The sequence below is a fragment of the Varroa destructor genome, unplaced genomic scaffold, assembly GCF_002443255.2.
Source record: "Varroa destructor unplaced genomic scaffold, Vdes_3.0 BEIS01000006.1, whole genome shotgun sequence".
Taxonomy (NCBI): domain Eukaryota; kingdom Metazoa; phylum Arthropoda; class Arachnida; order Mesostigmata; family Varroidae; genus Varroa; species Varroa destructor.
Genome location: NW_019211459.1, coordinates 6,491,737 through 6,516,750, shown reverse-complemented (window position 1 = coordinate 6,516,750; position 25,014 = coordinate 6,491,737). Strand labels below are relative to the sequence as shown.

At 42.2% G+C, this 25,014-nt stretch overlaps 2 protein-coding genes and 1 long non-coding RNA gene across 4 annotated transcripts in view; 2 read left to right on the top strand and 1 right to left on the bottom strand.

The window, feature by feature from the left end:
* Positions 1 to 4,278, top strand: part of LOC111253315 (uncharacterized) — a 26,766-nt gene extending 22,488 nt beyond the window's left edge. For both annotated transcript variants that reach the window (XR_015330096.1, XM_086992727.1), the window contains exon 3: positions 3,954 to 4,278. Coding sequence is in view for 1 of the 2 variants with exons in the window: in XM_086992727.1 (XP_086848853.1) it covers positions 3,954 to 4,107 (154 nt within the window). In the remaining variant the exon portion in view is untranslated. The remainder of the gene's footprint in view (positions 1 to 3,953) is intronic.
* A 4,472-nt stretch (positions 4,279 to 8,750) lies between these two features.
* Positions 8,751 to 11,879, bottom strand: LOC111253336 (uncharacterized). The gene is made up of 3 exons (XM_022812589.2): positions 11,727 to 11,879; positions 9,558 to 10,627; positions 8,751 to 9,329 (listed from the first exon to the last, which is right to left on the bottom strand). The coding sequence occupies exons 2-3, from the start codon at positions 10,617 to 10,619 to the stop codon at positions 9,186 to 9,188; spliced, it is 1,206 nt and encodes a 401-aa protein (XP_022668324.1). The 5' UTR covers positions 10,620 to 10,627; positions 11,727 to 11,879; the 3' UTR covers positions 8,751 to 9,185.
* Positions 11,880 to 19,119: 7,240 nt separating this feature from the next.
* LOC147754794 (uncharacterized) lies at positions 19,120 to 23,990 on the top strand. Its single transcript, XR_015330218.1, has 2 exons — positions 19,120 to 20,156; positions 23,485 to 23,990. It is a non-coding gene; the product is annotated as an uncharacterized LOC147754794 (long non-coding RNA).
* Positions 23,991 to 25,014: the final 1,024 nt, after the last annotated feature.

Genomic DNA, 25,014 nt, shown 5'->3' with positions numbered 1-25,014 from the left:
ATATATAATATAGTTGTCTCGATCAAATAAAAAAATCTTTTTCAAATAAAAAAAAGGACAAACTTTCACAGGACTCGCAGTCATGAATGCATTACATTACATTGATGGTGGTGACACTTATTGTAGATTCTAGAAAAAAAAAATGAACGCCGAACGCAATATGCGAATCCCTACTTGTAATCACCAGAGGTATACGTCCAGCTTGCCGCAGCGATTACCAATATATGGTTGCCTCTGTGGCAATTTTGTTCGGCAGCGTAAAATGCTACGACGAGGTACGTTGGTACCAGTCACGTTGCTGTCAGACTGGCGGCACTCTGTCTCGGATAACCGGCACAAAAGGTAACGACGGCGGTGAACCGAGAAAGAATTAGACACGAAGCGGATCAGACAGTAAATCTAATGGGCTGATTCTGGCTAATGGGTTATTGTTACCGCCAGTAGCTGCCAGCCATTTGTTATGTTTATGGCAAGCCTGTATAATGGGAAAGCCCTGCTTCTGCTGCATGCATCGTCAGTAGCCGAAAACGATTCTGGCAGCATTAACATGTAGGACGTTAGCATTTTACTGCGGAGCGGAACTACTCCTCGATCAGATGTGGAATTGTACGTTTCAAGTAATGAATGGATTGTTTAGGATATTTTCGTGTCTAAATGACGATCGCTGGTCTAATAAATATAGGTAAATTTAAGTAAAGTTAAATTTAAGATTGAGGAAGTCTTCAGTGATATCTACAACGCAGGCGTTAGCCGCACTTTGCTAGCCACGAAATATGCATTCCCATCTAACGTTTTTCATACACTTCATAAATCCTGTTCAGTCCGCATTTAGATGCCCTTAGACAGATGGATTTTTAAGGTTAAAGCAAAGGATCTTAGCCGTTCAAGTGTTAGGCGGCATAGTGCGTACTCACTGCCCGGCAGCTTCTCCGTCTCAGGCGCAGCGAAGTACCACAACTCTAATAACGCCCTATTATCGGGATTTTATGTTTATGTACTTGAGCAAGGTGATACTCGTACGATGATTGGACGACATAACAATTTGTCACTTTTTCATTGGCATATAAATATTCAATTTCTAGGGGACGGTACCTGCATCAGGAGAAGTGCCCTTATATCAACTTTTTAAATCATAATATGGACCTTTGTTCTTCTGAACTTCTGTACTTTGAAACTATAAAAAAAAAAACACATTACAAGAAGTCTATAGGAAAATCGACTTTTCCAGAAAATACTCAAGGATTATATGTTCAACTCGAACTGCAATCTGAAGCTAGGCCGATATCCGCCCATCCAGACTGAATTCATTTTTACAGATAGCTTTTATCTACTGCTCAACGGTTGGACTACTAAGACGCGATAGGAACAACCGTGATATAACTATTGCGGCATTATATTACCATAAGAAACAATCTTTACAATCAATAAAGGGTGCTGACATTCTATTTCGTAGACCTAGCTAAATTTAGATGGTCTGAAGGTCAACTAATCCATGCTCCACAGCTGAACATGCACGTGCACTGAAAATGCTCGAGACTATAGTTGCGAAGAAATACTGTGCAGTATAACAAAACGTTGGGTTTAATTGTAGAGAAAAACTTACTGCAGACTCCTTTTGAATGTGTTGCGTAGAAAGTGGGACAGAAAATAATGAATTATGTCAATGCGCGTTCCTGTATTTTCCACAAGCCCTATCATGCAGTTAGTCGTTACATAAGTGCGACATGTGAAAACTTATCGTGCACGATATTAATTTCACATAAGGATAAAAAATCCAACACATTAAATTCCAACAAAAAATACTGCCGTTTTGTTTGGGTGCAGTGACACCATCCGTTAGAATTCTGCCTGCGCGAAGTTGGTCCATCATAGCTAGACAAAATCTGTTTATCTGCGAACAGAGATTGAAAAATCTGCTTTCTCTATTTCTTCATCTTCTGTTGCTAGTTGCTATCCAACCTTCGCATATTCAGTCTTATCCGAGCGTTTAGCATAGACCCCTACTAGACTATCTGCGAATACGAGGAGCGTTTGTTGAGATCTGGGACCCGGTCACCGACTTCACTCTGGCGTCGATCCAAAAGCACATCCACAATAGATTCCACTTTTCCGTACAGAGAAACTAACTCATACAGGCAAAAAAAAAAAATATTTCAAACGTGGGCCCCCCCACAGAGAGTGGCTCAATTGCAGAACTTCGACCCCTTTGTCGAGGCGAGAATGCGAAAAAAATGAACGCAGGCAGTGCTATCGTCTGCCGTTTGCGCCGTATTCACATCCACCTTGACATTTTATAGGCAATACTTCTACAAAGTTTCGCGAGATCTCCTCTATCGAAAACGGCTGATTTAGTTATCATATTCATACACACGCCCACAACTATAGTAGCCGTAAAAGATACTTTGTGATAACTTCCGCAACGTTTATGTAAATATATGTCTGCTCATTCACGAACCGTGTTTCAGTTTTTCTGTCTATTCTGAAATGCGTTATTTATAGCGTACTGACTAGGTTACGACTAGGCTATAGTTTCGTCTATCCATCTCCTAAAGTATATCCCAAAGATTCATAGCGATACTATGGTTTTCCCTATGTACTAGCTTTACTCATGCTTATTAAATCATCAGTGGGAAACGACTGCACAATGCTGCCTACGGCCTGGTCCGCGCGAGGCATACCTCGTTACGTTCGACGCCAGAGAGATCGGCAACCGTGATTTTTTGTTGCTTCGCTTGGCACAGTTCTTCCTAGTTCTTCTCTCCTACTAATTAGTACGCGCCACGAGTGAGTAAATGAGTATCTGTTAACACTGCTGCGTAGCGTTAGCGAGTCATACAGATATAACGTACGTTACATTACGTGAAAAAGATACCTTCTAAAATCTATATATACATACATATATATATATTTTCACAATTTGACAAGAAGTCAAGGAACTTGTCCAACTAGCCAGAATGGGTCTAGCTAAATTTGTCTAAGGTTTGTCTGACCTACGCCTAATACTCACATACTGAGCTAATAGAAACGTATAGTTAATGTGTTGACCATATCGCCACGAAGTTTGACGGGTTGTCGAACGAAATTTTCTTGCATGCCTATATTAACTGTTCATCGCTCTAAGGATGGTCTTCGCGAACGTACGTAGAGGAAATAACCTAAGTATTTTCGTAAGCATTTTGCTCACTTTTCAAACATGAGGTATCGCATCGCTGTTGCCCTCCTGGGGGCAATTACACATACCTGACCAGAAAGAATTTACTTCTACCGTCTACTCACTGGAAACAAGCGTACCCTAGATAGATGTCCTGCATAGATGCTGCGGCATTTGAATAAAGTATATTTACAAGTTCCGAAGAAGCACGTTTCAAGCAAAAGTAAAAATGCCGTTGTGCGTCATTGCGATTTCGAGCGAGGGCAGGGCACACCAGTTTGCCCACCACTCTGACGGATGCCTGGTTTTTTTTAAAGGCCGTCTTATTTTGATGTTGTAGAGTTTGCAACGGTCAGCTTAGCTATCCCTCTCGCTGTACACAGTTAGTTTCTGTACTACAAAACCTTTACTATATCAACTATCCCGGTTACAGTAAATTTGTGACTGTAAAATTGCTCGTCATTGGTTTGGATTAGTAGAACGTATGGAACAATTGAAGTAACGAACGTGACCTATCCATCCGCTAATCATTCATCATAGGTGTCTGTGAATGCCCGAGCGGCAGCGAGATTCATTAAGCTGATCTATCTGTCCAAGTCAAGCTAATGTACGAACGAAATATATACATTTTTCACAAAAGCGACATTTTCAGCCATTTTACACTAAAATAAAGCATTGTATAACACCAGCAGAAGCCACATTTCGACACTTTGCCCCTCCTAACGATAATTTTTAAAGCACCTAGAAACAATCTATCGGTGAATCTTGACAACAATTCGATTTGTGTTACACTTGGTTTCAGAGGGGCAAACAGGCACGAATTGTTCATCATTCGAGGGAAGACCTTCAAGCCAACTATCACGAATGCAAAATTCAGATCCTGCTTAAAAGATAAAACTCATGGATCGTATCGTGCTGCACGTGTACAACTATCCATCTCTCTATCTCTCGAGTAACCCTGATAACGCAGAATAACAACGAACCAACAGGCATAGTGAAGAAGAAAAAGCCAAATGTCTTCAAACATGAAGAGAGATAGCCTTCCCTTCAAGATGGGTACCGGTCGAACGGCCAATTTACATATGCAATCAAGTCAATTTCATGCTAAAAATTACGTAATTTTTTGCAAGTGTTGAAATTTTTATCCATTATAGATTCTTATAATCGCTAAATAATGAAATATGTACCGCTTTATTTAATGCTAGTGAAAATTGGAGCCATTTTCATTCAGACGGCAGGCTACAGTAGACCACCATAGGTACCGCAGAATTAGTACTGTCTAAAATGGGTATCTAGTTGAAAAGAAATTTGGTAATTCCTAGAAGAATTGCTGCATTTCCCCGAAGACAGCTGGTGCTTTTTTATGTATTTACCTTATAACAACCTTCAAATGTATCATTATTTCTAACAGGGAAGAAAGACGGCTCGTCTGAACAGATAGCAAAAATGCTGAACTAAATAGGCTTGAATTTTCAGGTTACCGGATGCATCTTCTAATCTGCCTTTCAGGCGTAACCATCAAGTAATCACTTTGAGACTATAATATTGCGCTCTCTTTATTATGATCGGAGCGTCAAAACCAGCGCCCTTTCATAGTCCAAATTGCCAGAATTTATTTTAAACGCACTTATTCTCTTTCTTCGGTGGTGAAGTCTCATCATCCTGAATCGTCAGTAACAGTGGTTAGTGGCAGAAATTCGTGACACCTTCTTTGCAACGATACGACAACGTTGAAATTATCTTTTAATTTTAATTAGCAAATCTAACTTTTCCCCCGAATCTCTAGTACGGACTTGATGGCAGTCATCAAAGCAAAAAAAAGTCTTTAATAAGCTATCTCGTAAATGCTTCAAGCTCACGTTCGATGCCGTTGTTAAGTGTTGGTCAGACACCAAACCTAAAGTAATTTAGGTCGGCAAAGCGTTTATCTATTACTGTCTGCCCAGTAAAACGGTCCGTTCGGGTTTTTTTAGAAATAACAAACGTTTGCGGTGCCGTTTTTTACTGTTTTACTCATTTCGCGAGTGGCCTATTTAGCCCTTTAACCAGGCCAAAAGCTGTCATTAGACCAGTAGTAAAAGAGCTTCATTGCAACGTTTAAATTCCAAAAGATGTAATACCATATTAAAAAAGAAAGCAACAAGTGAACAAACAATGGAATGATATAAAGAAATATAAAAAAAAACTAATAACATCGAACCTAATTTATGGCGAGGACGGGTAGGTGGAGAAATCAGGTAAATCATAAGCGTGCAGCCAGGACAAAATTAGTTTAGATTTAGGAAAAAGAGGCTCTACTAGAGAAATATTTGTCTTAATGTGCTTTCGTTGTATAAACAAGAGCGTTTAATTACCTAATCCCATCTCCATTTGTATTCGAAATATGATTTTATAGGGCTTAACGCGCCGCGAACGATAAGTCTCGAACGCACACAATGTGGTTTACAGGCCCAGTGCAACAAAATTATCATAAGAAATCAGATTTGGTATTTGTTGGCCAGATGAACCACCTAATAACAGTTGCTGAAACCAGAATGTGTGTATAGGCAACGAGGAGCATCCTCGTAGATGCAAAAGAATTTTCATATCCCTGGAGCACCGTGGCGTGACTTTAAATTAGATTGTCTTATCTTGTAGCCGTGCCGAATGTAAACGCAGCGTATATATATATATATATATATATATATATATATATATATATATATATATATATTAATATATAAGTACAAGCGTGGATTGACGGAAAACGCTAGCATAAGAGTTGAGAAAAAACGCATCCGGGAAATTTTCAATGACGTTTTATGCCAAAAGATATAAACTCTAGATCCTATGGACGCTTACAGTAGTTGGAGAAAACAGATTTTTATGGACGATATAAATGTTTCAAATGATTTTATGATACAATGCCAAAATTAATTAGTTTTTTGCACACAATTCTTTTTTCCACTTTTGCACAGTATTCGCAGCGGTTAGGTAAACTACAAGGTTCAGGTAGATTTCACCGCAGGGGGTAGCGGGCTAACGGGTTGCTTGCAATAGAAGGTCATTTGCTAGAGGGCAATTAAAAAAAACTAATTAGAAAAGTAAAGTAGCGAGCTAATTGAAACACGGAGAACATTTTTCGTAACGGGTCAAATATTGGATATTATCGAGGCACTAAACAAGGCGGAACTAAGGTAAATGAATAATTGTATCCAGATAAAGGAAGCATTCGAACAATGTAATAGAAATAGCGGAACTGCAACTATAGTTAGCCTAAAGTCAGACTTAGAGTAGGCAGCATTAAACTAAGTTCAGATTTGACTAGAAGAAATAACAGAATAATGGTAGGCGAAAATGGGGCTCTGGCTAAATGTTGTTCCAGGCTACTGGAAGTGGAGTAATATTATAGTGCACTTTGCTACAGTATGGATTGACAGGAGATACGTACTTGGTCCTAATCGTGCATATGATCCAAATATAGGTAAAAATTTAAAAAAGATCAACATATAGGTATATCTGTGGCTGGAAAAGGCAAAATAATATAAGTTCAATAAGATCGTCTCATTGATCTTGCTAAATGGATGATTTTTACTGAAACACTGAATTTCTTTTACATCCAGTACGTACCAAGAAAGTTTGTATCAAGAAAGAATAACTCCAAACAGGGAGGGTAATATTGTTAAACCATGAAATCGACCTAAAATTGAAGTTTGACATCCCTGTGAAGTGCCATTTTGGGTACTTCGTTTTCCTTTTTTTATTATACAACGAACGTCGCTATTCAAGTACCTACTTACAGAGAATAAAGAAGTAAAATTAACTCAGGTCTGAACGAAATAGTCGCCGAATGCCTTAAGCAACCTATATGACCGCGATGATAAAGCGCAACTATAATTTTATATCTTTGTGGTTACCAACCATATACTGAGCGAGGGCTTCAGGTCAGTGAGACTCGAAGATGCTCGCTCACCTATAATTGTGCTTGATAAAGCTCATCGTACAAAGCGTCCTATCCGACTTGGAGTTACAAAGCAATTAGCATCAATGCGGTGAACAGTGAATAAAAAGTAATTCTTAGGTTATTATTTGGAAAACATTCATCTGTTAGGCAAGGCCAGACTACGTCGAGATCGTTTTGCCTCAATCTTTTTATTCGAGTCGGCATTTGGATAACACTTTTAGCTCAAATGTCGGTGACAACAGAAAATTCGGAAGAAAGTCGGAAACAGAAAATTCCCACGTAAAACATTTCTCCGAGGGCTAAGCGCCACTACTCGGATATAACTAGCATTAACCATGCTCAACCGTCTAATGTCACTACTAGCCTATCTGAAGAAAAAGCGAAGATTGACCCAGTCCGCCCGCCGCTGTAAAAACCAGCGCCACACGCACACGCGATAACCCGCATCCACACCAAGTTTGTCCTACGACTCGTACGGTTCTTTTATTTGGCCTTATAACGTGTTAGAAGCAAATTAACGCCTGCTCCTGTGGATTATTAATGGCTAAGAATTACCACAGGGAAAAACATATGGATTTTACGGCTCTACTTCTTAGTTACACAAGCATCATATACTGAAAGCGTAAGCAGTAAAAAGCATGACTTCGTGCATTACTTGTAATATAATTTACAAACAAGTTGGCTGTTTAAGGCAGTAGCATAGTCCTAGTTTAATTCCAGACGTAAAATTTGCGTTCTTAATAAACGGAACGTTCACCATTTAATTTTTAGCGATATATAAGGTATAATTTCAGTTACTATCAGTATGATACCTGTACAATCTAATCTGTACAATCTAATATAGGTCGTTTTTCACGAGGTAAACGCATATGGGGCAAAGGTTACTTAACGGGCCGTTGATGACGGTTGTTTGCCAAATAATGTTTCGGGCTACTGTATGCTTTTTAAAGGCTTTCCAGTGCAATGCTCTTATAACTATCCAATAACTTGTTAATATAAAGCAATCTGAAAGAAGCTGATTTATATTTTTATAAGACTCACAACAGTACGTGAACCACGTTTGTGGAGTACCATGAAATAGGTAGGAGGACAAATGCACCTTTGCACGAAGCAGCCGTTCAGACAACAGCATTATCGTGCACGTGCTGTTTTTCATAGAAAATAGTGCTGTTTTTGATATGTAAATCATAATTCATGATTCACCTATATTTTGCTGCCTTCGTCAAAGATGCCGATTCGTAAATCACAGATACTTCACTTGCACCTGAAAGCTGCCTAGGCAAAGGAAAGTATGTACGAGGAGTGGAATTTATAGTGTTCATCACTGATCTAGCACGATTTACTGAAATTCCAAATTATATAACACCGTGGAAAGGTTGACTATTGCTAATTCTCATTTTTAAGAAGAACGCTGCCTTTTGAGAAAATAATATGGCCCGTCAAACTCCCCCTATTTCGTCTAATCTGTTATCATCAAAACAATAAAACTACCTCATACAAGCTGAAAGCGTAGATAGGCTAAGGAACCACTTCAAACACCATCTAGCGACAAAAAAATGTGTGACAGTTACCTTTATTAGTTCTCATGCAATAGGGTAGGAAGTGTTTCTCTACTTCAATAATATTCAAGCCCACATCAAATAAACGACTCAATAATATCTTTGCTCCGCCATACGACGGTTCTTAAATGAATTCTATATTTATTCTTATATTTTCCAGATCATATGTTAGGCGTCGTTGTTGGATGTGTTATCAATAGCTAACGTTTTGTAATCTAAAATAAATAGTCACACCGAGTAAATGAATAGGATTGTCGCCCGACCGCTCAAGCTGCCGGTGACTGAATAAATATTTTTGAAGTCGATCAGCTGAAGTTGGATGATTATATATCACAAATGAGCCTCAGAGATTGCAGGTCCTCCATCACACACTGGATACAAGGGCAGTGTGTGAGGGAAGTAATGGGCTTCTATGAAGCTGTAAAAGAAGACACTGGTAGAGGCAGTTTATGTTGAGATGTTTGGATCCGTTCGTTTCTCAGGGCCAGTCGCGAGTGTACTGTTGTTATGATACACACAACCAGATGAATTACTACACTCCAAGGGGCTTAGCTTCTTCGGCAGGGCTAGCGTGCAGGGCCTGAGGGGTTGGTGCAGGCGCCTTGGAAGCTTCCTGGGCGGGAGCCGCAGCTTTGACGGGGGCGGCGAGATCTACGGGAGCGGCGGTCTCACCAATCTGTAAGATAAAAAAAAATTAGACGACGAGCATTAGTTCTGAATAAGAACAAACTAAACTTATGCAAGCTTTTGCTAAATAAACAAGTGTTTTAAAAGTCGATGTACAACTGTTGTGCCTAACCGACGAAAAGCATTTTTGAAACGCGCCATGATGGCTAAAAAATTATAATACATGTAGCAGCAAGCTCCATGTGAGTCTCCTTCTGTTAAAGCATCGCTACAATACCTTGATAACTTCCTTGGCTTCCTGCGCGACGGCAGCAGTAAGCATAGGTTTCTCTTTCTTCATGGGCTCCTCCTTAGCGGGGGCAGCGGGCTTCTGGGGGGCCATGGGGGAAGGCTTCTCCTGTTGTCCACTTGCTTGATTCATAGGCATCTCGACTTTTACCAGCTCGGGCTGGGCAACTTCAGCTTTTACAATCTCCACAGGTACAGGAGCTGCAGGGGCAGACACCATAGGAGCAGCTATAGGAGTCGCGGCAGCAACGGGCGCGGCGGCCATTGGGGCCATCGCAGGGGCAGTCGCAGAGGCAGAAGCTGCAGCTGGCATAGCTACCGGAACCAGAACGCTCTCTGTAGCCTGCATCTTCTCAACGGCGACCTTCTCGACGGGCATAGCCATGGGGATCTCTACGGGAGCAATGGCTGAAACTTCAACGGGTTGAGCGACAGGCTCAACCTTCTCAGCGATGAGAGACGAGGCGGCGAGAGGTTTTGCAACCAGAGTTTCCTCAGCCTTGGCAACCTCGATAGGAACGGCGACAGGCTCAGCGAGCGCTGCCGGGACGGGAACAGCTGCCGGAGCTGCGGCCATGGGTGCGACGACAGGCACTTCAACGGGCGCAACCTTTTCGGCAGCGACAGCTGCGGCAACTACAGCGGGTGCAGCCTGAACAGCTGGAGCAGCCTCTCGGGCAGGAGCCGCGATGATCACTGAGACAGGTTCAGGTGCGTCAGCCGGTGCAGTCGGGACCTCAACAGCGGACGGCTGCGGATCCTTTGCTGCAATGAGCGGAGCGTCTCCAGCAGCAGGGGCCCCTGGAGCCTGCTCGTCGAGGCCAGAGGCGTACTGGGTTACCTTGGCGTTATGTTCGCAAACCGCCGGCCGGTAACAGGCGTACTTACAGCGCTGTTGGCCACATTGCGATAGCTGGCAACGGTACCGGCAATCCAATCCGGAACCGATCTGGTTAGCTGGCCGGCTGCCAGGCCTGTCAAAGTCAGGCCGCGCTCCCTGAGGGGCAGCCAACGCCACTGCAGCGATGGCAGCGAAAATAATCAGTTTCATTTTGAATTCTGCAAAAATAGTTGTATGAAAATTCCATTAATTATTGGCGTCAAAAATCAAGTATTCTTAACTACCTGCTTCATAAGGTTGCTCTCTGGTGACAATGGAGAAGAGTGATTCAGTACCTAAATTATTCCAGCCCTATGTATTACGCTAATCACCTGTTAGAAACTGCCAAAAGAAGTATTAGCTTATAACACCGGAAAAATCGATATTTACCAAACTTCATTTACCAGTAAATGAAGTTTGGTAAATAGCATAGGCCTATCTTAATTATAAAAAAAAAAAAAGAAAAACAGTTTGTCCCTTAATTCCAGTAGAGACATTCAAGATGTATATTCTACAATGTGAAGGTAGAAAAATATTGATTGATTGCCCGTAGCTACATATACTCCAGGGTAAAAACACTGTTTGTCAAGAAACTAAAATCGATCAGCGTTTCCTGACATCGCCCATGGGCGGTATCCAAGTGAGCACGCAGTCCGTGTTCGGTATCAATTTGAAATAGAGATAAACGTCGTCTTTTGAAGAGTTCCTCCTAATTCAAGCCTGTTGATTTATCTACGGCTCCTTTAACGGGAACACACAGTCAGCACAGGGTCACCCACGGTGGGCTTCGTCTTTGATATTTTCTATCGACTAAGCCACAGACAGACAGCGCACTGAATTCGGTGACACCACACTCGACGTCGAAATAACGGCATAACATGAGCGAGTTTTCCATTACGAAAAATACGGGTAGGCCTTGTCCGGCGTTTACGGTTTTACAAAACAACATTCCACTTTACACTTCGTGGGTGACTGGGGGGCAGGGATAGGGGAAAGAGGGCCAGGGGGACACTCTCTTAGCTGATCTGTGGTTTTTTTTTCTATTACTAGTACTACTGGTAGTGGTGGTTATAGTTGGTGTGGTAGTAGCAATAGAATTATACTATGACTGGTATGGGCGTTTGGCTACGAGTACGGGTCTAACGAAGACTGCATGGGTGATGCGAAGAAGGAGACTTTGATTGCTTGAGTGCTCTTTGTCTATTTGATGAGCATCTTCCATCCGCACGAGCCGGCACAACGATACACTCCGAGGCCGGTCCTCGAGATGCGACCTACCTTGAGTAATGATGCTCGCAGCTGCTGAGTCGATGTGCCAGTCCGAGGGTCAGGACCCGCTTTTAAGCGCACATCGGGTCTCCCGAACCCGTGGTCGGCGGAAAGGGCGAAAACAGGTAACGACCAACGGCGAGAAGGACTCCTGCGAGCAGTAACAGTCGCTTCAACTGTAGGAAACGCTGCTATAGCGTCCGCAGTTACCCAACGACGGAACGACGGCAGCCGCGAACTGCCGCCGTCGCAGTGCTGTCCGAAAAAAGAGGGACATCGCCGACGCTGATGAGCGCGCGCGGAACACGGTGATCACCATAGGCAGGGTATCTTCACAAACGAATGCCACAAGCACCCCGTCGTCGTCGTCGCCGCTGCTGCCGACCAGGACCAGGCTCGATATCGCGAACGCGCCGCAAAAGCTCACTTCGACGACGGTTAGAGCCGTGGCACCGGAACGCCAACTGCCAGGCGGCAGACAGACGGACCTGGCTGTCGTTGACGTCCACTCCTCTTCCTTTCGGCATCGGATCTTTCGTGGAAAAAACGATGTCCCTTCATCGGCTTCAACATAGCTGCCGTCGTCACCGATACTGGCACGAAGCTGTCGAACTGCTGTTCGCTGCGAAAAATGGGAACACTGACAAGCAAAAGGCGCCCAGAAAAATCACTGGATCAGCTGAGCTAGTAGTAGAGTCAGTCTGAGTGGCATGATGTGTGTTGTTGGCACGACAACAGCAACAATGGCGACGACGGCGGCAGCAGCAGCAGCAGACATAGCGGCACCATCGCGTCGCCGACGAGCTCCTCAACTCCGCGGCGTCGTAAAGGGATTCGATGTTGGATGCTGCATGACATGGCACAGACAGATGCGGCGTTTTTTGCGATTAACAGCATAGCAGATTGAATACGCCGTTCCCTCTCTCTCACACGCACGTAAGAGATTCGCCGCCAGCCAGGAGAGGACAGCATCGAAGTACCGAATGAACCGCTGTAACTGGCTAAAAATATCCCGACAGATACAGAAGAGCAAATAAAAGGAGGAAAACGCCTTCCGTCAATTCGGGCTATAGAACAGGGAACCGATACTGCAGGTGACCCGGACGGAAAACACTAACCGAGATAAGAGCTGGCTAAGATGTGAACTCTCGCTGTTCGTGACTCAGCACGCAGGAACCTTTGAAGTGGCCCATGGCTAACGCGCGTCCTTCACTTTCAACTTGATTCGCGCGCGACCTCGATTTCGCACGGGGTTCACGCGATAGATACATGAACATGGGACTAAGAATCACACAGCTAAATTCGTCGCGCCCGTAGAGTTACAACAGGCGCAGCAAGTACTGTGATGATAGTGATTTCAATAGAGTTTTGCGTAGTTGAGCATAGACGGGAGAAAACAGTTACCTAACAACGAATATTCAACCAATGCGCCAATTGGCGACGAACGATAAAAAAATCACTACTTTTTTCGCTTAATTGACATAAAGAAGAATCGCGAAAACAAAAAGTACGTTTCAGAACGTTGACGTATGGGGACGAGCATGTTAAGGGGTTGGTGCTGCGAGAGACCGCCCGCCCCGCTAATATAGCATGGCAACGCGTCCACAAAATCTCTAACTCTGAAATCGACCTTATGTAACAATGCATACATTCGCATATGATTTAGAACATGATCAATGTTTTCTTTCTCAAAAATTGCCCCAGTATATGTGATACACTTGACGATTCAGCAAAAATTGAACTTTAACTTCAAGGAAATGAGACGCCAACCTTTAACTGGTGTGTATAGCATACCTAGTTTCCAATTTAACGCTTGAATCTACTCCAAAGGTCGCCAAAACAACTGCTTCTGCTATAATATGTTTCTTAGCCCCAAGTGGTCATTAATCGTTAGGACAGACAGCGCACGAACGGTTCAAAACAAGGAACTTCTGATGCTTGGACATAACCTGCATTCAACGGTGAACATATCAATAATTCAGCCACACGAAATAGAGTATCTATTATGGACGTGCGCCGCTAACAAGACAAAGCATAACGGAAGACAAACATTCTTCAGAAGAAAGTTACATAAAAGAGCTCGCCAATGCGTCCTAAGACGAAAGAACCTTTATAGATGAATCATTATACAGCTCATCATACAGCATTTATCATTGTAAATCCTATGAATAAGCAAGCTTGAATGAAGAATCTTGCGAATCGGAACAACGGCCTATTGTCCACTCCTTGATAATCCTAGCGGTCGATCAGATTAATCGAGACATTGATCCGATCCGTACTCAGATCAAGATAGACCCATAAGACTTACTAAAGGCGATAACTGCAAAGCAGGTGCCGCTCGGCTGAAATCAAAGGATGGGATATATAACTCATGCGGAATAACAGTACTTGGAGGATAATGTTGTCAACTTTCATTTTGATTTGAGGAAATTTTGGCTAGTTGGTGAACTCTTCGGCAGGGAACATAATAGTTTCTATATATATATGAAACTGTGAAAAGCGGTTTGGCTGTCATACGCCTGCTGTAGAGAGCCTCGTGCGACGTTCTACGTGAAAATGCGGTCAAGCTTTGGTCAAGCTCACAAACTGGAAAACCTAGTGGGAGCAAGGGTGTAACTCTAGGGTAGTACTAAAATGCGCGCATTCCGAGATTTCAATTGTAATTTGTGCAATGAAGGTTATATAGGAATTTAAGAAGATATCTCGACGCCGCAAGATTAAAGCTAATGAATTACCTAATTATTTCGCATAAACTTGATTATTATGCGGAACTAAAGTCCTGTAACTTAGCACGATCAACCAGCCTAGCGGTCACCAATGCCAATATGGTGTCGTCCAACTCGCTTCTCAAACTTAATATCGAGAGATCTCGCTTAGAAGTTATGAGCGTTTTCACAAATGCAACACATACACATACAGTCCCAATGGTTGCTATAAAAAAAAACAGGGTACATAAGAGTATGCGCGGATCATTTATCTGGATCCATGATATTATAAATGAGTATCATCAACCCCTTCCCGACACGGCACGTATACTTCGAACGCATGCTGATGCATAAATTTAATTAGAAATGAATGAAGATTCAATGGAACAGTTCTTGTCAAAGTAGTTTTGCTTTAAACTATAAAAAAAAAACTGGCTGAAGCCAGGAGGCACAAGAACTCGGTGGCTGATAGAAGAGCAGTGATGGCTTGCGAAGGAGACGCTCGGCGACCATGTCTTTTTGACTATAAGTAAATTAACATAATAAAAGCTGCTGGATTGTTTTATGGTTGTCCACGAACTTTATTTATGTGACATGCAGAAATGTCTAGTTTTGATCAAATCTACAAGAAACTTAGGCTGTTGAATTCCTATGGCCGTTTAAGATCGAATCCCATAGTGTTCAGGGGGAGAAGCATTTACACTGTTTTTAGGCGTAAATTCTATTTTCATGGAGAAATAATTGGTAGACTGCTATATAAAGAGAGTGTTATATTGTAAATATTTTATCCGTTGTTCTAGACTTTCGTTTTCCACTGAAATGATTCTAGCGGCTACGGAACTTAATTAAACATCACAATAGTTCTGCAAAAATAGAACAAAATTGACAATATATCTTTGAATTATCGTGAAACTCCTGGAGAGTGAATGTTTTTTTTTAATATAAAATTAAAAATTCCCATAAGGAGCTATACTTTTAACCACATTGAGTGTATTTCCATTCATTCCTAATATTGTCAGGAAATATACTTATTATCTTGCATTGGCAAAGCCTTTCCATTGCACGAGTGTGTGCTTGCCATTAAAATACAGATATATTTCGACCCCAATTCACCTTTAAACACTTGGCACAAGTAAATGCTTTTGTTTCTAGGCAAAGTCGCCAAATGGCCGAGCTAATGGGATAGATAAGTGAAGGAATATAACGGACAAGCGATACCTATTGGATGTGACCCCAGTATAGCAACGTCGTATTTACCTACAAAACACAGATACTTAACAGTTGTTCGTTAGGTCTCTCTTTACCCCAAAATAATCCATAATATTATGAATTTTACTTCTTGTTGTTAATAGAGGTCGACAGTAAGTTACACGATTGCTCCGGATGCCTTTGGCAACACGATACCTTTTCTCTACGCCTAGTCTCGGATCTTATGAAGTTCGAAACGTTTTCGGTCAAGGAGAAAAAATAACTTTGCTTAGCAGCTTTGTATAAACCAAGTACATGTGATACATGCTGCCTGTCAGTTTTATCGAGTAAGGGTAGCAGCTGAGTGTCGCTGACTTTTTTCTTCGTTTTTCTAACACTTTTTATCTAGCATGCTCAGTTATTCTACTTAAGTGAACAAATTCTCGGAATCACCTCTTTTTTAAGGTATAGTATTGTGCGAGATTCAGATGGGACCTATTTGTCCAGCAGACATGTAAAACGATTTGGAAACCGTACAAGTAGCTATTAGCTTTGATGTTAACTTTTGTTTTTTTTTTCTGCTAAAAATACGGCTACGACGGCGGGGCGGTATGCTTGTTAGTTACCGTTAATATGAAAACAGATACAATTAGATGCAGTTGAAAACTGCCACGGAAATTTTCGAAAAATAAAAATAGAGTTTCACGCTTTCATTTGTGTAGATCTTGAGAGATGCATCAATCAGCTAGCTCTCTCAAGATCCGTCTGCGGCAAAAATTTAAGCCAATTGGAATTCCAATCTATGGAACAGCCATTCACCTCAACTCGGTCCTTAAAATCTTTAGGAGAATTGTCCGATTCATTCATAAACATTCATTTAGTCATTGGACATATTCTTTGGGGTCGCATGGATTTATCTGGTACGAGTATCTGAAAATCGTCTATAGATTCGTGTGAAAAGTGAAATAGTGTATTAGGAAAAATCTACGATTAAAATATATAAGAAATTCAGTAGTATTTTCCACATTTATCATAGAAAACCCATAGAGAAGTTAGGTTTAACTGTTTATTGTCTTCAATTGGCCACCTCGGCATTTTGTAGAGTCTAAACAATGTTTCTCCATTCGAAACAGGTCAGCTTGTTTTCCAAATTAATTCTATTTTTTTAACCTAAAATAGCAATTAGAAAATATGATATTTTGCAGCTTACAGCTTTGACTATGATGTACTGCACGTTGATAACAGCCGAGTCCGCGACAGAGTTACCATAATTAAAGCGGGAAAGATAAAAAAAATTTATTAGCTTTCCCATAATTGTTTTTAATAGAAATACTTCTGTTGAGTTTTGGTAGAGAATAAATCGACAGAAAGCCGACAGATGTTTTACTTGAAGAATAAAGTCGATCGCCCTAAAAAAAAAGATCATAAAATAAGATTAAATCAATCTTGTTAATTCCTAATTAAGGCAGGCGAATAGTAGTTTTTTGTTCCCTCTCTCTCTCTCTCTGTATATATATATATATATATATATATATATATATATATAGATATAGATATAATGTAAAGTTTAAATTACAATAGGCACATGATTTCCATTCTGTGTTCTCGTGTTGTGCCGTCCTATCCCATCGCACTGTTTCCACTGTAACAAGCAACTGCCGGTGTCGAGAATCCGCAATAGCATTTATATATAGAACGATATCACCAGCCAATCACGCAGCAGCAGCTGCTGCCGCTACCGCCACCGCTACCGCCACCGCCACCACCACCACCACCGCTACCGCCACCGCCACCACCACCACCACCACCACCACCAGCCACCACCACCACCACCACCATCACCACCACCACCACCACCACCGCCGCCGCTGCCACCACCACCACCACCACCGCCGCCGCTGCCACCGCCGCCGCTGCCACCGCCGCCGCTGCCGCCGCCGCCGCCGCCGCCGCCACCGCCGCTGCCGCCGCTGCTGCTGCTGCTGCTACTAGCACCACCACTGCTGGTTCCTGACCACTTATATCGGGACCCCGTTTTTATTGCAAGCATTCGCTGCGGACAAGCCCAACGACATATGTCCCTCGTGTTGTGTGACCACTCTGGCTGAGAATCTACCAGATAGGATGCGTGTTCTGGAAGTGGAGGCAAGAATTCTATATTACAAGGAATATTCGCGCGCGCCCGAGTAGAGGTCAACGATCGATGGTCGTACCCCAGCCATAATGGTCGTAAAGCTACTTGAGGTCGGGCGTAGGAACGATTTGGCATTCTGGCCGGTTTGGGGTGTCGTGCTATGTTGCACGTCCCCTGCGACCAACGTATCTTGAGGCATCGACGGGCGATGGCTGGCGGCAGAAAATCGATAACAAATACAAAAAAAAACACCATCGCCTTATTGATTCCTCAGGTATCGGATCGTATTCGTAGTATGATTTTCCTTCGTTGGTATTATCATCATCAGCATCGTGATCTTCTGATAATATTACTCTGCTATGGCCCAAATCGATGGCGTCGCTGCCGCACAAATATTGTGGCGGGTTTTTTTTTGATTCGTGATGCTGCTCGAGAGAGAGAAAGATCAAAATATCTGCGTACGTTTTCCTGTAAGTCGGTCGGCGTCTGTTCGGGAACTAGAATAATTGAGCATCGAGCAGCAGGTCGATTTGAATAATGATCATTCGTCTCGAATTTTGGGGACACAGAAACCGCTATTGAGTCGCGTCGTCGGCAGGATGTCTGCTAGGCCAGAAGTATGTGCAGTGAATATGAAATCAACTCGTGATACATCGGCTATTCTTTGCGCCACATGCTAAGCTGGACCTGTACAAATCAACAATAGGATTCATAGAAACGCTTTTGATATACTGTTGTGATTCAACTTCTAAAGAATAACTGATGCCAAATGAATACAACATCTTTTAGTCTTAACGATCCAAGTCATTCACGCTTTTAATTTTCGGTTTTTAATGATTTTCTTATAAACCATTGTCTGAAATAGGCACAATTTGATTCGACCTGATCGCTTCGTTTAACGTTAAGTTGCTTGAGAATCCCCGTACTTTGAAAAGCCCCTCTCTTTTTTTCGCTGACTGAACATTCGGGTCATCTATGCACCGTGCAAGTTAATAGTAGATTTGAACGCTTGTATAGGTATAATGCATTCCAGACTGGCAGAAGGTGTGAACATCATTGAGCGGTCACTCGATCTAATGTTTTTATAGTAGATCAGTTCTCTCTCACTTCCGCCCGTGTCCTATCTTTGTGGTCCTTTTAGTTTATAAAAAGTAATTTTGCTTATTTATAAGAAGCTAAATTCTATCGACGTGTCACTTCTAGTTTTTTTTTTTTGCTTCTGCCTGTTCAACGGTAACCTCACATTCATGGACAACATTTAAGATGTGATGTGATGCCCTCGAGCTATGGGGATTTCAGCCCTGCTTTTACAGCTGACGAAAAGCTCGCCTAATATATAACTTTCTAGGGAGATTCAACGCCCTCTATCCAACTGAAAAAGCGTCGCCAGCTTAATGCTACCGTCGATTTCTGCATCTCTATCGTCGGCGTAATTTTGTTCGCCTGGATGGTCCCTTTCCACAGACCATAGCACTCGGCTCTCATCGAGACTTACCACAACTGCTATAGTTGATGGACTGTACGAAGCGTACCAGCCCCGTTCTTTAGTAGAAACAAAGCGACTTTCAACCTATCTATCTCTTTATCTTAGCTCCTGTTCGTTGACGGACTTTGAAAACAACGGGTTCAACTAGCCACTGCCAGCTATTGCCGTCCGCCGCCGCCGCGCTGTTGCTGCAGTATACGACACGCCAGGAGTCGCATCGATGTTGTTTCGGCCGCTGGCTATTTTGTTTCTGCATAGCAGTTTATTAACAGTAAAACTCTGTGAGCATGCTTCGGTCTTTCTTCTAAAAGTCGTTCATTTGATGCGAGCATAGATTGGGACAAGACGGGATTCAAATTCACCTTCTGACGGGCGCTGCCTGGCCGCAAACCAGCGATTTTAGCTACGCTTCTTGGCCGGCAGGTTCCTTAGATGAGACAGATATGTGTATACCTTCACATTGGTGTATAACGCGGATGGTGGTCGCGTGTCTGCTTGAGCTCTGCATAAGTTCCTAAATGCGGTCAATTTTTCGTCGTTTCTTGTTCGTTGAAGTTCGTGTAAAAAGCAAAGCGTTTATGGAGACTGCAGCTGGCGATGCGTTTGCAGTCGCTATTGGCGGCGTCGTTGTTGTTGCCCACAGTTACGTTGCTCATGTCAGCTATAACGCGTCTAGAAGGAGCAGCAGCGAAAACGTCCTGGGCGTTTACGAGCTTGCCGTTCCGTTGTGATGTCGGCCCGCATTGGAGCAGTGTCCAGTTTTGCCTACCGTTCAGAGCTCGCCGCGCTGCTCCGGACTTTGGCTATATCATCCTCGAGATAATTTATCTTCTGAAACAGTGACAAGTACGAAGGCGACATGCCAACGCGTTGTGCACTAAACGTTTTTGTTTTTTTGTGCCAACCTTCTGAAAATGCAATTATAGGTAGGTGTAATTGTACTTAAATTTGAATTTTACCGGGTTGTTGCACGCCGTATCTAGGTAGAAGGTTAGGGTTAGATTTGCATGGTGGAGTATTCACTGCGATGACGTTGATGATCATGGTGATGCGTATTTCGTGGCATATTTTTGACGGAACCTCCCTAAACAGAAAGTTTGTTACGTCTCTTCATACATATATATATATATGCTGCTTTTCGTTGAGCTGCCCAAGCTGAAATGAGGATTATCTAGAAACGCTACTGATCTGAAAACGTAAAATATAGCCATTATATGTGTACTTCTTCATTCAAGAAACGCTCTATCCGAGAAACTCAATCGAGATTCAGATACAGTCCTTATTATAACCGTATGACGCACAAAGGAATTCAAATTCACGTAAATGTGCCTTATCGAATATAAACTATACTTGCCTTTAACATTTCCTGCCCGGCCCTACTACATGTTTTTCGTATGCCCTCGTTATGATGAAATGACGTTCGTAGCGAACTTGACCGGAAAGCTAGATGCTTCATTGTTATGTAAAATCTATAGGGGCATTCATTGAAAATCGTATGAGACACCAAGAATCGTAATATTAGCAAGATTGATTATGATTCTATCTTCGCAAGTCGGAAACTGCCCACAACATCTCCCTTTACCGAAGAAAACATATTGTGCAAACATTATATCAAATGTATAGATATGAGGATGAGCTTATGCCTCCTGCTGAAATACGCTAAAGACTATCTCACACGAATCAGCCAATGACAAGTGTTACAAAATAGAGCTTGGTGAAGCATCGGAGAAAGTTAAAAAATATAGGTAAGACCTAAGATTTATTCCTATGATTTGGATCAAAAGCCGTTTGTACGACTGGAAGAGTTGTCGCAATTGTGCATTGAATCTGGGAAGGAAGAACTAGAATTAGACATTTCCGATTGGGATCGGCTCAGGTTATAGATTTTCTTTAAGACACCGGTGGAACGTGGCGTCGTCCTCAGAGCATCAATACAATTGATTCTTTGCCGCCTAGTCTTTCTCATTTGTGCGGTTATTTCATACAACGATATAGTGATGGTAAATTTCTTTTAAACCTGTTAAAGAAAAATCATCTTCCTCAGGATCGTGTACTCGTGTTCTCCATTTGTTTACTGGCCGACATATTTTTCACATATTAGTGGTTCTAATCACTCGAAAGGAAAATCAGTCTGATTTTCCATCTTGAGATATCGTTTACTTGTCCCGATACACAACGCGGAATGTTGCCGGCTAGCAGGTATCGGTGACCATTTCAAAGTTCAATAAGACATGACGCGTAACACATCGGCATTCTATTTAGCGCGGCTGTTTACCTCCTCCAATGTAGTTGCTATTGCCAACGGTTTCATTCGTTTTGCTGCGTGACGCAAGTCAAAGACGTCCGAGTGTGTTACTGTGTTACGCGTACCTGACTGACCCATAAGCGTAGATCTTCCTCTGTCCAATTTCCTATCCTTACGTTGGCAATTTGGGTAATAACCGTCTGATGATGCTCGAACTGCCCTGCAAAACAAGTCTACTTTCCTCCACTGTTTATCCAGTTGTATCCAGTCGTTGGCTGTTCGTGCTCAAGGAAAGACGCCGGTGGTAAAAACAGAAACGTCCGAAAAGGCAGAAATCATGAGGAAAAGGATGAAGGGAAAAAGCTCAACAGCTTTTGTCCACTTTTGTTTTCAGGACACGATAGCAAGCCAGTGGTAGTAGTTGGCCATTTGGTCTCCTTTATGCTACTGTTAAGAAACGACAGTTCTTTTCAAACAATTTGCCAGTACGCGGCGTAGCAATTACCACGCTTCAATATGTGGAGTTTGCCTGGGATGGGTGGCTACCTGGGTGAAAAAGCTAAGACTTTTGCGTGGCCCGCCCAGGAGGCAAACTACTCCGATAGTAAGTGCTTTGCAGCACTAATGTTCTCACCCGCTCTCCCGTCATCGTGTCCCTCTCTTCTTTTGATCGCTGTTGATGGATGAATCTTCGACGAACCGGCGTTCTAGTGAACCGCCCCACAGTAACCGCGTTTTTGTTGTTATGAGTGGCCATCATCTGCGTCATCCATCACAGCTGGAACAAGGCTAATACTGTTGATTTGCCATGGGCGTCCGTCCATCACAGTTAACTTTCGGCATCAGCCAGCTGGTGCTTCTGGCTTGGGTTGATCGCTAATTCATGCTCGCGCTCGGTCGAACGTGGGCCGTTAGTCGCCAAAGGACGCCAACGATGAACACAAGCAGCGTCGACTCAGAGCATCGATTTCTATTTGGCTATTACTCCGGAGTACTGGCTCGACAGCGTGGCCACGCTGGCTAGACGACGTGCAGATCGAAGTAGCGACCGGCAACAGCAGATCGCATGTACGGTGAAGCAATGATAGCTAGCTCCCCTGAGCGTTGCTGAGCCTATAGGGAAAACCCGCAAGTCGACGGCAATAAGCAAGCTACTCCACAGAATAGCAGCGAACAAATGACTATTTCGATTTCTTCGCGAACTCAGTCCAATCAACGCAGCGGCACGAAAAAGAAAACGAAAAATCTTTTCGGACAACACGAAGACAGGATTTGTTGCGTTCTTTTGCCTGCTGCTCGCTTCGTACTGCTTTATCAGAGTCTCTGAATCTTCTGATAACAGCTCTACTCGCTCTTTATTGCGTGTGATACGTACGCATTGTTGAATAGGTGCTCGCTGCAACAGACGATAGAGGTTCTTTGCTGGCGCTGGAAAATCGAATCTGGCGAGCGACGACCGCTGCATGTAATGCAATTTGTTAGAAGCGGAGATCAATGGTGGCGTCGAGCCTTACGAAGATCTTGTGTGCTTTTGTCAAGTTATCATTATTAAGAAGCTTCTATTACTGCAAGCACTATTAACTAGCGCAAAACGCATGCACAAGATACGGTGCTCTTTCTCTCACCTGTCCTATTGATGAACAAGGCATTAAACCTAAAAACTAACTAATCAAGTGTAATTTTGCTCACGTTCCAACACGAATAAAAGTCCAGTTGCAAATTCATTAGTTAACCGTGGCGTATACCAACTATAGTAGATGATGAAATAACACGACTCCCTAGTGCGCTTCCAATTGGTCGGCAGAAATCGTCATGCTCTTATCGATAGATATGCCCCAAAGTGTCTAGCCCTATCCTTTGATAATTAGTTCGTAGAATATGTTAGTAAATCAAGGCTAATAGTAGAGGACGACGAAAATTCGCTGCATAAATAAAAACTATGAAGCGCAAACACATAGAATGGATTAACTGAAAAATTACATTAAAAATATCCAAAATTATTTTTTCAGGAGAAGATAAGCCTATATAGAAGGATGCGAAGATACGCTTCGGTGTACTAAAGGAACAATGACACCCTTTAAGAAAATGAACAAAATTCAAATATCTATTATTAACTTTTTTCTCTTTCGGATCAATGTGGTGCCATGCGTAATACGTCTATTCGTTTTTCCTCTATTTGATCTAATCATCGAAGAGTATATTTGATTTTATGCATAAAATTACTGTTCAGGTAATGCATGTTGTCCTTCTACTGCGCCCATTGTCCTGTTTGTCCATGATGGTCAAGCCGCCATGGGGTTAGCTACGCTTATGTTATACTTCGAAGTGGCTCAGGACGACCTTAGATGAACTCAAAAAGCCATTGAGGGTGGAAAGATGCTGTTTTCAGATTCAACGAAGCTACTTTTTTGTCCCGCAGCTGTAAAAGCCTCATCATGTATGCCGCATCTACGCTATGTACGCGTTCGGATATGCTTTTCACGTTAATAAAAAAATAAGTTAAACGTGTTGAAAATGCTATTTTTTTTTTGCTATCTGACATACTCCTCTTCGTAGTGCGATGTAAAGGTAATATCTCGTGATCTAAATAAAACGAAAGCAAAGAAGGAGCAAATTAGAGTTTCTAGTATTTTATTATCAGCAAATACAAAGAACAAAAAACAGACATTAATTATGCTCTGACAAAATACATGATTTTTTTCTAAATATTCGATGGGGTAAATCGTCGTAATTTGCTTGACAGACCGACTTTCCTTGAGATTCACAGACAATCAACTTTCTTTAGTACGCAGCTATCGCGAAATTGAATCCTTTTATGCTGAGCCTAGCAGCAGGTTTAGTAGAACTTTACAGTACAAACTTATTCACAGCGTAACGTAAAAATGCAACACCGATAAAGGCGTCACTTGTTTGTTTGTGTCTAAGTGCTCTACGATGATTTGTACATTACGTATCGTACTCATGGTCCTTCCGATAAAATAAAGCTGGAGTGGTTCGAAAACTCTGTCAGTTACCATGGGATACCTCGAAAGATGCGCGTGTGTATTTTCGTATGAAAAATGAGAAAAGGCATTTCTAAGAATAGACATACGTCTGAATGCCGTCAAACGATGGCTAGCTTCGAGGATTATTAGGCAGTTAGTAACAGATCCACCGTATATCCAGCGTTACTTTTTCCTATCCAAATTGCATAATTAAACAGCGGATTTGTTGATGGTATATTAAGAAACTGACTTATAGAAGGGCTTATATACGTTAGCAATGCGGAAAAATGGCAGTGTTTATAACGATAAGTGCCTTTTAGCCGTCATAAAAGGAACGAAAGAAAGAAAAAGTAGGGAATTGCATTGGTTCTATATAATCGCCTACACATTCTAAGAGAAGTTATGACTAGTGATAGTGGAGCTTTTCACCTTGTTCTAAACAACTCGAAGGTTTTCACTAGCCACTAATAACTAAATCATAGATTAGTTTAAATGTTTTATCTTAAATGGCAAAATAAACTTTGTTATTTTTGAAGGACGTTTCAGATCTCCGCA